Genomic DNA, 16,489 nt, shown 5'->3' on the forward strand with positions numbered 1-16,489 from the left:
AGGCATTTAATCCATTTTTAGTTAATTTTTATATATAATGTGGAATATGGGTCCTAATTCATACTTTTGTTTGTGGATATCAAGCTATCCCCACACGATTTGTTGGAAAGACTATTCTTTCCCCATTTAATGTTCTTGGCACCCTTGTTGAATATCAGTTGACCATAGATGTATGATATTATTTCCGGATCTAATTCTATTCCATTGGTTATATATTTATCCTTATGACAATAGAACAGTGGTTTGATTACTGTAACTTTGTGGTAGGTTTTGAAATTGGGAAGTTTCAGCACTCTTACTTTATTCTTTGTTAAGATTGCCTAATCTGAGTACTCTGTATCTTCACAGAGTATTTGAAAATACATGACTTTAGAATATTCTTGTCTATTCTTATAAAAAATATTTTGGAATTTGATAGATATTGCATTGAATTTATAGATTGGTGGGACGAATTGCTATCTTAATATTAAGTCTTTCAATACATGAATACAGGATGTCGTTTCATTAATTTCTTTCAACAATGTTTTATAGATTCCAGTGTACAAGTTTTGCATTTAACATTTGGCTAAATGCATTCCTAAGCATATTATTCTTTCGGATGCTATTGTCTGGTAGCATCTTTAGGATTTTCTAGATAATATTATGTCATCTGCAAATAGTGATAGTGTTAATTCTTGCTTTCCAATTTGGATTCCTTTTATTTCTTTTCCTTCTCTGATCGCCATGGCTAGGACTTCCAAAACTATGTTGAATAGTAGTGGCAAGAGTGGACATCCTTGTCTTGTTCCTGATCTCAGTGGGAGTTCTTTCAACTTTTTACCATGGAGAATGTGGTTCGCTCTGGGTTTGTCATATATGGCATTTATTATGTTGAGGTAGGTTCCCTCTATGCCCACTTTCTGGAGGGTTTTTATCAGAAATGGGTGTTGGATTTTGTCAAAGGCTTTTTCTGCCTCTGTTGAGAGGATCATATGGTTTTTGTTCTTCAGTTTGTTAACGTGGTGTATCACACTGATTGATTTACAGATATGGAAGAACCCTTGCATCCCTGGGATAAATCCCTCTTGATCATGATGTACAATCCTTTGAATGTATTGTTGGATGCGGTTTGCTAGTATTTTGTTTAGGATTTTTGCATCTATGTTCATCAGTGAAATTAGCTGGTAGTTTTCTTTTTTTGTGGTATCTTTTTCTGGTTTTGGTATCAGAGCGATGGTGGCTTCATAGAATGAGTTTGGGAGTGTTACTTTCTCTGCAATTTTTTGAAATAGTTTCAGAAGGATAGGTGTTAGCGCATCTCTAAATGTTTGATAGAATTTGCCTGTGAATCCATCTGGTCCTGAACTTTTGTTTGTTAGAAGTTTTGTGATCACAGTTTCAATTTCAGTTCTTGTGATGGGTCCTTTCATCTTTTCTCCTTCATCTTGGTTTAGTCTTGGAAGATGGTACTTTTTAAGAACTTGTCCATTTCTTTTAGGTTTTCCATTTTATTGGCATATAGTTGCATGTAGTAGTTTCTTATGATCCTTTGTATTTCTGTGATGTCGATTGTTACTTCTCCTTTTCATTTCTAATTTTATTGAGTTGAGTCCTTTGTCTTTTTTTCTTGATAAGTCTGGCGAAGGGTTTATCAATTTTGTTGATCTTTTCAGAAAAACAGCTTTTTGGTTCATTGATCTTTTCTATGGTTTTCTTCATTTCTATTTCATTGATTTCTGCTCTGATCTTTATGATTTCTTTCCTTCTACTAACTTTAGGTCCTGTCTGTTCTTCTCTCTCTAGCTGCTTTGGATGTAAAGTTAGCTTGTTTATTTGAGCTTTTTCTTGTTTTCTGAGGTGGGCTTGCATTGTTATAAACTTCCGTCTTAGAGCTGCTTTTTCTACATCCCATAGGTTTTGGAGTGTTGTATCTTTGTTGTCATTAGCTTCTAGGCATTTTTAAATTTCCTCCTTGATCTCCTCAGTGATCCATTGGTTGTTTAGTAGCACATTGTTTAGTCTCCACGTGTTTGTATTTTTCAGTTTTTTTCTTGTTGATTTCCAGTTGTATAGCCTTGTGGTCAGAAAAGATGCTTGATGTGATTTCAATTTTCTTAAAGTTACTGAGCCTTGATTTGTAGCCCAGAATATGATCAGTCTTAGAGAATGTTCCATGTGCACTTGAGAAGAATGTGTATTCTGTTGCTTTTGGATGGAATATCCTATAAATATTCATTAAGTCCATCTGGTCTAATGCTTTATTTAAGGTCTGTGTTTCCTTACTGATTTTCTGTCTGGATGATCTCTCCATTGCTGTAAGTGAGGTGTTAATGTCCCCTACTATTATTGTGTTATTGTCACTTTCTCCTTTTAAGGTTGTTAGCAGTTGCCTTATATATTGAGATGATCCTATGTTGGGTGCATATATATTTATAATGGTTATATCCTCTTCTTGGTTTGATCTTTTGATCATTATGTAATGTCCTTCTTTGTCTCTTATAATATTCTTTATTTTGAGGTCTGTTTTGTCCAATATGAGTATTGCTACTCCAGCTTTCTTTTGATTCCCGTTTTCATGGAATAGGAATATTTTCTTCCATCCTCTCTTTTTCTTTTCTTTATTTTCTTTCTTTCTTTCTTTTTTGGTCTTTTTGTCTTTTATGGCTGCACTGGGGGCATATGGAGGTTCCCAGGCTAGGAACCTATGCCATAGCCACAGCAATGCGAGATCTGAGCCATGTCTGTGATCTACACCACAGCTCACATGCAACGCCAGATCCTTAACCCACTGAGCAAGTCCAGGGATCGAACCCGCATCCTCATGGTAGCTTGTCTGGTTCATTAACCCCTGAGCCATGACGGGAATGCCTCCTATGCTCTCACTTTCAATTTGATTGTGTCTCTAGAAGTGAAGTGGGCCTATTGAAGACAGCGTATACATGGATCTTGTTTTTGTATCCATTAACCCCGTCTATGTTTTTTGGTTGGGGCATTCAGTCCATTTACATTTAAGGTAATTATTGATATGTATATTCTTATGGCCATTTTATTAACCTGTTTTGGATTTGTTTTTGTTGCTTTTTTTTCTTCCCTTCTTCTCTTGTTCTCTCCTCTTGTGGTTTGATGACTATCTTTAGTGTTGTATTTGAATTGGTTTTTCTTATTTGTGTGTGTATCAACTGTAGATTTTTTTTTTTTTTTGCTTTGCAGTTACCCTGAAGTTTTGATATAGTAATCTATATCTATATCTATATACACACACAAGATTGTTTTAAGTCATTGTTCTCTTAATTGCAAGTGCCTCTCCAGTGTCCTGCGTTTGTACCCTCCTCTTCTCACGAGTTCTGATTTTCATAGCATACTTGTGCATGGATGATTTCCTACCTTTACTGTATATATGCCTTTACTGGTGAGTCTTGTCATTTGTGGTGTTTTTGTTTCTAGTTGTGGTCTTTTCTTTTCTACCTAAAAAAGTTCCTTTAGTATTTGTTGTAAAACTGGTTTAGTGTTGCTGAGTTCTCTTAGTTTTTGCTTATCTGCAAAGCTTTTGATTTCTCCTTCAAATCTGAATGAGTGCCTTGTTGGGTAAAGTAAACTTGGAGGTTTTTTCCTTTTCATCACTTGAAATGTATCATGCCGCTCCCTTCTGGCCTGCAGAGTTTCTGCTGAAAAATATGCTGATAACCTTATCTGAGTTCCCCTGTATGTTATTTGTTTACCTTTCTGACACTATTGTCAATAGTATTTTTTTTTTGTTTGTTTTTTTAGGGCCATACCTGAGGCATATGGAGGTTCCCAGGCTAGGGGTTGAATTGGAGCTGTAGCCAGTGGCCTACACCACAGCCACAATAGCACCAGGTCTGAGCCACCTCTGTGATACTTAGACCACTGCTTACAGCAACCCCAGATTCTTAACCCATTGAGCGAGGCCGGAGATTGAATCTGCTTCCTCATGGGTGCTAGTCAGATTTGTTTCCACTGAGCCGTGATGGGAACTCCAGTATTGTTTTCTTAATTTCATTTTCAAATTGTTCATTGCAAGTGTCTAAAAATAGAATAAAACTGATTTCTCTACACTTGATTTTTTTTGTCCTATAACATTGCTTAACACATTTATCCCTTAGTTTTATATATGTGAGATTATGTCACCTGCAAATAGAGTTATTTTTACATCTTATTTTTTAGTCTGGATATCTTTCATTCTTTTCTTGCCTAATGGCCCTGTCCAGAACCTCCAGTACAATGCTGAATAGAAGTGACAAGTGAGGACATTTTTGCCTTGTTCCTGATTTTAAAAGGAGAACTTGCAGTCTTTCACTGTAAACTATGATATTAGCTGTGAATTCTTCATACATGCCATATATCAGATTAGGACAGTTCCCTGCGATTCCTAGTTTTTTGAAAAATTTCTATCTGTTTAGATGATCATGTAATCTCCCCCTTTATTTCTTTTATTAGTATGGTGTGTTACTTACCTATTTTCATATGTTTAAACAATCTTATATTCCTAGGGTAAATTCTACTTTGTCTTGATGTATAATCCTTTTTATATTCTAGTGGATTCAGTTTGCTATTTTGTTGAAGATTTCTGTACCTATAATCATAAGAGGTATTGGTCTGTCATCTTTTCTTGTGATAAATTTGTCTTGTTTCTGTATTAGGTTATGCTGGCCTCATAGAATGAGTTAAAAAGTCTGCCTGTCCTTTGCTTCTCTGTGTTGGAAATGTTTGTGAATAGTTGTTAATTCTCCTTTAAACATTTAGTATAATTAACGAATTAAGCCAGCTGATCTTGGGCTATACTTTTCTGTCATTTTGTTGATTACCAACTCAATCTCCTTTTTAGAGTCTATTTGTATTTTCTATTTCTCCTTCAGTAAGTTTTGGTAGGTAGTGTCTTTCTAAGAATCTGTCTCTTTTATTTAGGTTGTCTAGTTTATTGTTGTTCATAGCATTTCCCTACATCCTTTTCCCCAGCCTTTTGTCAGTGGTATGTTTCATCTTCCATTCCTGATTTTAAAAATTTATGTCTTCTCTCATATTTCTTTATAATTCTAGCTGAAGCTTTGTTGATTTTACTGAACATTACAAAGAACACTTGTTTTTGGCTTTGTTTTTTCCTTATTGTTTTCCTTCTTTGGATTTTATTTAACTCTGATATTTATTATTTCTCTCTTCTACTTGCTTTGAGTTTAGTTTTCTAGTTCTTTTTTAGTTTCTTAAGAAACATAGTTAGGTTAATGTGAGACCTTTTTTCTTTTTAGGCTTTTATAGGTAAAAAATCTTCCTGAGCAGTGTTTTGGTGTTTCTTGTAAGTTTTGGCATGTTATGTTTTGTTTTAATTTACCTGAAAGTAATTTTTAATTTTTCTATGATTTGTTCTGTGAGCTACATGGTTATTTAGGAATATTTTTCTTAATTTCCACAATTTCTGATTTTCCCAAATTTTTCTGTTGTATAAAATTTTTCTAATTTTATTCAGTTGTGGTTAGAAAACATACTTTGTATTAAAGACTTCTGTCTTTTTAAATTCAGTGAGGTTTGTTTCGTGACCTAGTGTATAGTCTTTATCCTGAAGAATTTTTTATGTGCATTTGAGAAGAATATATATTCTGCTCTTGTTTTGATTTTTTTTTTAGTTATGTTCATTTAGTTCTGTTTGGTTCACTTGGCTTATACTGTCGTGCAAGTCTTCAGTTCCCTTGCTGATTATCTATCTAGTTCTATTCATTACTGAAAGTGAGGTGTTGAAGTGTCCAGCTATTATTGTTGAATTCTTTACTTCTATTTTAATTTAATTTTTAAAAAAAATTATTTGCTTGATGTATTTTGAAGCTGTATTAGCTGCATGTATGTTTACAAATTTTATATCTTCTTGGTGGATTAACCTTTTTATCATTATAAAATGCCTGTCTTTATCTCTAGTAACATTTGAAAAGTCTGTCTGATCTTTATATAGTCCCTCCACCTTTCTTATGGTTGCTGTTTATACACTATTTCTGTTCTCATCCATTCATTTTCAGTCTATCTATACCTTTAGAGGAGTCTTCTGTAAAAGGTACATAGTTAAATCTTTGTCTTTTATCTGATGTGTCTTCTCTACCTTTTGACTGAATTGTCTCATCCATTCACATTTAATGTTATTTTTGATGTAATTGGATTTATGTGTTATTTTACTTTTTTCTTATATATGTCTTGAATTTTTGGTTCCTCTAGTCTTTATATTTTTTACAGTAAGTGAATATTTTCTAATGTAACATTTTAATTTTTAGTGATTTTTTCTTTATATTTTTGAGTTATTTTCTTAATGGTTACTCCAGGTTTATCATGTATGTATTAACTTATTAAATATCCTTCAGATTTATACTAACTTAATTACAGTCAGATGAAATAATGTTACTCACATAGATCTGTTTCTTCCCTTTTTGTGATATTGTTATACATAGTGTATCTGTATATGTTGCAAATCCAGTGGTGCATTTTTACAGCTATTACTTTATATGATTTTATTTCTTTTAAATTATCTCAGATAAAAGGACAAGTATATATTTATAGCTTTTGTTATATTAATCTTTGTTTCTATCTTTTCTGGTTTTCTTCATTTGTTCCTGTGGGTCTATGTTACCATCTGCTAATACGGTGTCATATCTGTAGCCTAAAATAGATTTTCTCCCATCTAATTCCTCTGTGCTGTTGTTAGGAAATGTTTTACATTTTATGTGTTAAGAGGCCCAATAATACCACTAAGTATACAATTTAATATATATTTTAAAAATCAGGTGAAAGAAGAAAAGATACACAACATATATTCGTACTGACTTTTGTAATGATGTAATTACTGTTGCCAGTGCTCTGCTTTATTTTGTGGAGCTAAATTATTCTCTGGTCATGTTCTCTCCACTGGAAGAGCTTCCTTTAGAATTTCTTTTCAGGTGTATCTCCTGACAGTGAATTCTCTCACATTTAATCTGTGATCACCTTCATTTTACTTTAATTTCTGAAAAGCAGCTTTGTTGGGTAGAAAGTTTTTGGTTGACAGTTCTTTGAGAACTTTGATATATTATCTCACTGCCTATGGGCCTCCATTTTTTCTGGTTAAAAGCTGGTTATTAATCTTATTGAGTTTTTTCTATGTGTGGAGTTATGTTTCCTCTTGCTGCTTTCAAGATTTTCTTCTTGTCTTTGGCTTTTATCACTTTTATTTTAATGTGTCTGTCAGTCTCTTCATGTTTATTGTCCTTAAGAGTTTGTTATGCTTCTTGGATGTGTAGATTAACATTTTAATCAGATTTGGGGACTTTTCAGGAACTATTTCTCCAAATAAATTTTAACATTCTTTCTCTGCTTCCTGTCCTTCCAACCCTCCCATTATGCATTAAGTTAGGTCCCACATTGAACTGAGGCTTTGTTCATTTCTCTTCTTTCTTTTTTCTCTGACCTTAAGCTTACATGATTTCTATTGATCTGTCTTTAAATTAGCTATTTCTTCTGCCAGTTCGGATTTACTGCTGAATCCCTTTAGTGTAATTTTCATTTCAATCTTTGTATTGTTCCACATTATGACTCCCAGTAGCTATTTCTTATAATTTCCATGTTTTTATCAGTATTCTCTTTTTGATGAGACATTGTTGTCATATCTACCTTTACTTCTTTAACCATAATTTTCTCATTTTTCTGCCTTTAATTATTTTGAATATTTTTACTGTCTTCTAGTTTTCCTTTTACTCCAATTCTTGGGGTATCAATTCTCATTTTTATTATCTCTCTTTTTTTCTAACTCTCCTTTATGGTGCCTTATAAATTTTCATTTTGAAGTTTAATTCAATAGGTGGTTCTCTCTCTCTCTCTCTCTTTTTTTTTTTTTTTTTTACATATTAGAGGTTGGCTAAGCAAGTCCTTTAGGCCAAACCTGGTGCACTGCCTATTTTTGTAAATAAAGTTTTTTTTTTATTGGATTATAGTTATTATCAATTCCTTGTATATTGTGTATGGTTTCTTTTGCACTACAATGGCAGAGGTTGGTGTTTGTGAAGAGATTGTATGGTCTGCAAAGCCTAAAATACTTACTATCTAGCATTTTACAGAATAAATTGTTTCCTAGCCTCTGTTCTTTGGTATATTTGTGTGACCTGAGTTGTGGAAGTGTTTCAAGGGGTCATTTACATCTGCTTTTGCAAGGTGCATGAAGATTTTTTTTTTTTGTTTAAAGAACAGATTTTAATATTAATGTTTGATGTTGGTGTTTCTCCACCATATGAACAATGTGAATTTCAACCCTACCTCTATGATTAGAACAGACTTTTAAGTTCCCAGAAGTGACTTTTGTCTTTTATACACATACCCCAAAGGACTTAAGGTTCTTTTTTGGGCTTGTGGCATATTTTAGTAGCTTTTTCACAAATAGGGGTTATAATTGAAGGCTTAAACTTTGTAATATGGTTCAGTTTATCTCTCTTACTTGAGTATGACAGAGATTATATCTCCTGGCTCTGCTGGTTTTTGAAACCCATACCTACCAGCTCTTGCTTGTTTTTCCCCATGTATTCTGTCACCACCTTAAACTTCTCTTTAACATTCTTGTTTTGAATTTTTGCTCTATTTTTAGCAATGATATTTCTTTTTATTTTAAAGGTTTATGTTTTGAGAAAAGTCGGAGGTAAATTTTAGCTTTGATTTTCTGTGTATATTTTTTTGAATTTCATTGAGAATGCCAAGCAGGTATTTTTTTAATGTTCTGCATCTTTAGAAAGCATGTATTTTTCAAAACTATGTACTTTATTTGCATATCAAGTGCTGAGTTTTTCATTATGTTTATTTTCATTTCTTTCTGTTTGTGTGTACATAGATGAGGAGCCATCTGGGCTGGTTTTAAAATTTAAGCAAAACAGTATGGATGACTTCTCTTTGGTTTTTACTCATGTTCCGGAACCAGATTGTTATTAGAATTTTTCAAATAACAGTGTCTCCTAGAAGAACTATTAGATACCAACTTGCATTACCTGTTGATCCAACACTCTGATGGTAGTGGGGAAAAAAAGTCATCATATGCTTAATAGCCTTTCCTGTCTGTATTTGATACAGTTATTATGCCTGGGTCCTGCTTTCTGTAATATGCCTTCTTTGCCAGTGCTGTCATACTAGTTTCAAGCTATAGCAATGTCCATCATTTTTTTTTTTTTTTAAGCTGGAAATTTTTCTAGCAGTGAGGTCTAAATTATACCAGTGTTCTGTGTGGTCTATTCATTACATGGAACATTATACTTTCCTGTATCAGACATCCTGGCAGCTGTATGGAGGCCTACTGGTGATGTGCTTCTTGATTGCACCAGGTCCCAGAACTGCCCTTAGAACTTCTCATTTTCAGGAGGGTTATGGTTGAGTGGCATTATGCCAGGAGTCCTCTTTTGATTCCCAGAAGTATTGTAGGTTACTACTTTCTAGTTTTATTTATGTTGTTTTCATCATACTCCATATCCTGTTGTTGTTGGCAAGTTTTCTTATTATTTCATTGGCAATCTATGAGGAGGATATTAGATGAGATTGCTAAATTTAGTGATTTTATTCAGAAGTTAAGGCATTTTGTTTTGCTCATGAAAAAATTTAGCCAGAGGTGTCATAAAATACGTGTAGTAGCCCATCTCTTGACTTTTTCAGATTTAACACTTTTCAAATAGTAAGCACTCAATAACGTTTGTTCTTACCTGAGTGAATTAACCTTAGCAGTTTTACATAAAAATTTCTGTGAGACCATAACTTAAAATTATAAGCACAAAGTTAAAAAAATTTAAAGTTCTTATCATTTTTTCTTATTATAAAAGTAATTGGAATTCTCATCCTGGCTCAGTGGTAACAAACCTGACTAGGGATCCATGAGTACTTGGGTTCGATCCCTGGCCTCACTCAGTGGGTTAAGGATCCAGCGTTGCTGTGAGCTGTGGCTGTCACAGATAAGGCTTGGAATCCTGTGTTGCTGTGGCTGTGGCTGTGCCTGTGGCTATGGCTGGCAGCTGTAGCTCTGATTTGAACCCTAGCTGGGAACTTCCACATGATGTGGGTGAGGCCCTAAAAAGCAAAAAAAAAAAAAAAAAAAATCCCGAAAAAAGAGTAATATAAATTTATTTCTGTAAGTTGATAATGTAGAAAAATCTTACTAAACTAAAATAACCATCATTAACTTTTCCACAGACATATTTGTACATTTAAAAACAAAATTCTGATCATTATAATGTTTTGAATCATTATTTTATTCAATTTATTATGAACATTTTTCTTATTAAATTTTCTTCTAGCTCTTTCATAATGTAATATAAAGTTTGAAAACTATATTGTAATTTTCTCAATTCCAGAGGAGGAGGAAGATTATTTGACATTTTCCATGATGAAATGTCATTCCTATACTATGTTATACTAGAGTTATACCTCTGAAAATTTCTGTAAGAAAGTATTTGCTTTTTTACTCTTTTTCTTTACCCTTTGATTCAACTTGCATTGATGACCTTATGGTAATCTCTTGGGATTTTCCTCTCACTTTCAAATTTTCCATGTACAATAGGTCGCAGCTGTGGCTCAGATTAAATCCTGGTCTAGGAACTTCGATATGCTGTGGGTGTGGCCATAAAAATGTTTAAAAAAAAATGCTGTGTGTTAATTTTACACTCATATATTTTCCTGAAATAAGGACTTCCACACAATTTTATATATTTATCAATCTTTTAAAATTATATGAAAATATAGTTAAGATGCATTTTAACATTCTTTATCAAATCCATATTATTCATTCTTAGGTTTACTTAACTTTAAGATGTCATAGTCACATGAATCTTTAAGGAATATATTAGAAGGTATTCCCCCTATAGCAATACTTTATGTTTCACTTTATCTGTAACCCCTGTTTTACAGGTCATAAGGCAAAATTTCAACACAGAATTATTTGTGTCTATTAATATTTTGAGACATATGAAAAAACTTGGAAAATGCTCTTTGGACTTTGCTACCATTCAGATTTTTAAAATAAATTCTTCGTCTTAGGGAAAGAAAATACCATCTGATATCACTAATATGTGGAGTGTAATAAAAATAATACAAAAGAACTTATTCACAAAACAGAAACAGACTCAAAGATCTTGAAACCAAATTTGGGTTGACCAAAGGGGAAATGTTAGGATGAGGGATGAATTAGGAAGTTGGGAATAACATATACCAACTACTGTGTATAAAATCGGTAGGTAACAAGGACCTACTATATAGCACAGGGAAATTATGCAGGACTCTGATAACCTATATGGGAAAAGAATCTGAAAAAATATATGTGTATGTGTCTGTATAACAGATTTACTTTGGTGTACACCTAAAACTAACACGTCATGGTAAGTATCTATATTCCAATAAAATTTTTTAAAAAAATGAAAAAAAACTTTGTCTTTATAGTAATTATACTTGATATTGTTACATAGGTTTTTTTTTTTCTTTTGCTATTTCCTTCAGCTTGCCAGTGTAATGGACATAGCACTTGCATCAATAATAATGTGTGTGAACAGTGTAAAAATCTTACGACAGGAAAGCAATGTCAAGATTGCATGCCAGGTTATTATGGAGATCCAACCAACGGAGGACAGTGTACAGGTAATTTTTTTTTTTTTCTTTCACCTCAGTGTATTTTTAGTACAGAGAAGAAAATTGAGAAGAGTAAACCTCTTGTGGAAATATATTTTATTAAAGAATTTTTTCAATTATATCTTAATATTTTTGGAAGGTAATATATATTTATTAGAGACTCTGTGAACTATAAAAATTCTGTGATATATTTGCTTTAAGAAGATCTTACTTTTTCTTATTTCAAAATGAATACATGATTACCATAGGAAATGTATTGAATGCAGATAAATGAAAATAAAAAATTACCTATAATCTCATTATTCTAAAATAGTCAGTGGTAATGACTTTTTTTTCTTCCGCTTTTCAGGGCCATGCCTACAGCATATGGAAGTTCCCAGGCTAGGGGTCAAATCGGAGCTGCAGCTGCCATCCTACATCACAGCCACAGCAATGCAGGCTCCGAACTGTGCCTGCGACCTACACCATAGCTCACGGCAACGCTGGATCCTTAACCTACTGAGTGAGGCCAGGAATTGAACCCATGTCCTCATGGATACTAGCTGGGTTTGTTACCACTGAGCCATGATGGGAACTCCTAGATTGTTTTTTAGTAATAATAGTAAGTTATCATTTTACTTTAGAGATAAGAAATCAAGGTTTTTTTGTATGCCTCAGATCCAGAAGGTGTGTTTTTTTGTTTTTGTTTTTTTTTTTCTTTTTCCTATGGACAAGGTGGTAGTACAGCATAAGTTTTAAGAGAATGGATTTAGAATCAGTCTTTGGCTGAAATTCCAGCTCTGCCACTGTTTAAATGTATGACTTCGGCTAATTCACTTAACCTCTCAGTGGTTCATTTTTCTCATATGTAAAAGGGAGATGGTAATACTTCATTGGATTGTTGTAAAGATCAAGTGAGATCATGTGTAATAGAGGCACATATAATAGGGATTGAATCACATTAAAAGAGCAAAAGAGCATTGTAAGTGCTGTTATCTCAGTTTTCGATCATAAAGCCCTTCTTTTCTCTTTTTTCTTCTCTATCCTGCTGCTGCTTTCTCCTACTTTTTAAAAAGAATTTTTGGTCTTTCTTTTAAAAATTTCCTTTTAAATTGCATTTTTTTTTTTCAGTGCTAGTAACTACTTCCTCTCTGGTTGGTCCTCATTCCTTATTTTTAATGTGCTTTTTCTAAATAGAGATTACTTCTATTGCACAGAAAAGCCTCAGTTGTTGGCTATAAGATGAGGAGTCTGAAGTGAGCATTGGGTCTGGTCCAGATGAAAATTTTAACGGTACCTGTATATTGAGATCATCTGGAATGCTTTTAATAAGTACGAAGATCTGGGCCAGTCCCTAACATAATTAAATCAGTATCTTAGTTGAAGTTATAGGGTGATTCTTGATTCTTTTCAAAGTCTTCCCAAATGACTCAAATATACTCTCAGAATACACACAGAGAATGCTCAGCTCAGCTTTAGAGTCAACAGAATTACTCCGGCAATATCAGGTTTGTGCTGACTGAAGACAGGTGAATGGAAGTTTTGTGACATGGGAAGCCTTGACCTGTGGAGGCTCTATTACATGAATTGGCTGACAGCCACCATACTCATAGCTTATATTCACTGTCTCATTTCAGCTTCACAACAGTTCACAACTGGGAGGAATCACAGTTATTTCCATTTTACATACAACCCAAAATATACAAAGAATTTAAGTACCCAAGATTACACTGCTGATAAGAGGAAGAATAGGTCTGATTCCTAGATCTAGCTCTTAACTCTTAATGCAGAACTGGTGTTAAGATGGACAGGGAGGATCCTGTAGCCCTTAGTTAAAAGCCATAGCGTAGTGCTGTGTTCAGTGTACACAGAAGTTGCAGTAGATATAGGCATAGTGGAATCCTCAAAGTTTAGATCTTACCTATTAGAGTCATAGTATTTTGTTAATTTATGTTTATTAAGAAAAAGATAGGAAGATGTTGTATATATACACAATGGAATACTACTCAGCCATAAAAAAGAACAAAATAATGCCATTTGCAGAAGCATGGATGGAACTAGATACTCTCATACTGAGTGAAGTCAGAAAGAGAAAGACAAATCCAATATGCTATCACTTATATCTGGAATCTAATATATGGCAGAAATGAATCTTTCCACAGAAAAGAAACTCATGGACTTGGAGAATAGACTTGTGGTTGCCAAAAGGGAGGGGAGGGAGTGGGATGGATTGGAAGCTTGGGGTTAATAGATGCAAACTATGGCCTTTGGAATGGATTAGCAATGAGATCCTGCTAATCCATTGGGAACTATGTCTAGTCACTTATGATGGAGCATGATAATGTGAGAAAAAAGAATGTATACATGTATGTGTAACTGGGTCACCATGCTGTGTAGTAGAAAAAAAAATCATATTGGGGAAATAACAATAAAAATTAAAAAATAAAAAAAAGATTTTTGAACCATCCTGTTTTCCAAAGCATTTTACTATGAAATTTTTAATTTATTTTCATTTTTATTTTATTTTTTCCGTTATGCGGCATATGGAGTTCCTGAGCAAGGGATCAGATCTGAGCCACAGCTGGGGCCCATGTCACAGCCATGCTGAACCTCTTAACCCCCTGTGCCAGGCCACAGATTAAACCCACATCCTGGTGCTCCAGTGATGTCACCTATCCCGTTGCACACAGTGGCAATTCCCTGACTTTTTGATAGCCAGGAATTTCATTGGACAAAAAGTATATTTCAGAAAAAGTTTATATATATAATCTATGTACTATTTCCATAACTTTTAAGAAAAAAATAAAACCCTGGGTTTCTTTTTTCAAATTGCAGTTTATATGTGTTTGCAACCTTTCATGCATTTGATGTATCATTGTTGCTTTATTTTACTTTATTAAAATGATTTCATTTATGCTCCTCCAGTTATTTTAATGCCTATGCAATAGTCCTTGGGGATTTTGTGAAGTAATTTACTTAATATACTTCTGTTATTTATAAATTGCTTCCAACCATATCCCCAATTTTAGAACATTATTATCACTTTTTAATTATGGTGAAATCCACATAATATACCATTAACCATTTTCGGTATATGAGTCAGCGGCATTTAATACACTCATAACATTGTGCAACTGTCACCTCTGTTGAGTTTCAAAGCATTTTCATCACTCCGAAAGAAAATGCCATACTTATTAAGCAGTCATCCCAGTCCCTGCCAAGCACTAATCTGTTTTCGTATTTTCCTTAATTTATATATTTTCTTATTCTTGACATTTCATATCAATGGAATCATAAAATATGTGACTTTGTGACTGGGCATCTTTTACTTAGCATGATGTTTAGTAATGTTTAATAACCATTCTTGTAGCATCTATCAGTACTTTGTTTCTTCCTTTTTTTTTTTTTCTTTTTATTTGTGGCCTTGCCTAAGTATTAGGAAGTTCCTGGGCCAGGGATCTAACCTGTGCCACAGCAGCAACCAAAGCTGCTGCAGTGACAACGCTGGATCCTTAACCTGCTGTGCCACAAAAGAACTCTGGTACTTTGTTCCTTTTTATGGATGAATATTATTCCATTGTGTGGATATAGCACAATATTTTTACTCCTTTATTCATGTTTTCCCCCACCATTTGGACACGTGATTAGGGCTGCTATGACATCACTACATTTTTGTTTGAATGCAGGTTTTTAGTTTTTTGTGGATAACCCAGGAGAGGAGTCGCTGAGTCATGTGGTAATTTTATGTTTAACCTTTTGAGGAACTGTCACATTGTTCAAATTGTTTGGCATGGTGGTTGCACGATTTTGCATTCCTACCAGGAATGAGAAGGATTCCAATTTCTCTATATCCTTGCCAAACAATTGTTATTTTCCATTTTCAGAAACTTTTGGCCATCCTACTAGGTGTAAAACACTTTGTTGTAGTTTTGATTTGTGTTTCCCTAATGACAAGGGAAGTTGTTGGCCATCATATATTTTCTTTGGAGAAATGTCTGTTCAAATCCTTACCCATTTTAAAACAATTTTTTGAAATTTTTTACTGTGGTAAAATATACATAACATAAAATTTGCCATTTTAACCATTTTTAAGGTTGTAGTTCATTTGCATTAAGTACATTCACATTGTTGTGCAACTATCATTTATCTCCAAAACTTTTTTCATCTTACAAAACTAAAGCTATGTAACCATTAAAAAGTAACTCTCCCTTCCCCAAAAACAGCTTTTAGCCACTATTTTACTTACTGTCACTATGAATGTGATTATTCTAGGTACCTCAAATAAATGGAATTATCCAGTATTTGTCCTTTAGTGACTGTCTTATTTCAATTCAGGATTTTTTGGTGTTGTGGCATGTGCCAGAATATCCTTTTATTGTGGACGAATAATATTCTGTTGAATGTTTATGTCACATTTTAAAAATCCATTCATCCATTAATGGATGCTTGAGTTGCTCACACCTTTTGACTGTTGTAAATAATGCTGCCAGGAATATGGATGTACAAATATTTATTCGAGTCTTATATCTTTTCGTGTGCTTATTGGCCACTTGAATATCTTTGGAGAAATATCTGTGCAAGTCCTGTGTTCATTTTTGAATTGGATTATTTGGTTTTGTTGTCGTTGAATTGTAAGAGTTCTTCATATATTCTAGTCATGAGAGTCTTATCAGATACATGATTTGTAAATACTCTCTACCATTTCATAGGTTGTCTTTTTACTTTCAAGACAGTGTCCTTCGAAGCATAAAAGTTTTCAATTTTGATTAAGTCTTTAGTTGCTGGTATTTTTGGTGCATATCTAAGAATCCATTGCCACAGTAACGTCATGAAAATTATCAAAGTATTTGTCAGCATAGGCAAAAGGAATGTCTGGACAATGATAATTAGCTAAAAATATTTTAAATTAAAACGGTGA

At 33.5% G+C, this 16,489-nt stretch overlaps 1 protein-coding gene and 1 long non-coding RNA gene across 10 annotated transcripts in view; one reads left to right on the forward strand and one right to left on the reverse strand.

Annotated features, from left to right (window-relative positions):
- ATRNL1 (attractin like 1) overlaps positions 1–16,489 on the forward strand; it is a 770,027-nt gene that overhangs the window by 216,120 nt on the left and 537,418 nt on the right. For all 9 annotated transcript variants that reach the window (XR_014826351.1, XR_014826350.1, XR_014826353.1 and 6 more), the window contains one exon: positions 11,464–11,601. Coding sequence is in view for 4 of the 9 variants with exons in the window: in XM_084994465.1 (XP_084850591.1) it covers positions 11,464–11,601 (138 nt within the window). In the remaining 5 variants the exon portion in view is untranslated. The remainder of the gene's footprint in view (positions 1–11,463; positions 11,602–16,489) is intronic.
- Positions 1–16,489, reverse strand: part of LOC146397080 (uncharacterized) — a 412,496-nt gene that overhangs the window by 199,812 nt on the left and 196,195 nt on the right. The window lies entirely within an intron of this gene.

Source organism: Sus scrofa, chromosome 14 (assembly GCF_054392235.1).
Source record: "Sus scrofa isolate SSC_HxYL_T2T_F1_AM1 chromosome 14, Sscrofa_HxYL_maternal_Yorkshire_Landrace_v2.0, whole genome shotgun sequence".
In the NCBI taxonomy this organism is placed as follows: Eukaryota; Metazoa; Chordata; class Mammalia; order Artiodactyla; family Suidae; genus Sus; species Sus scrofa.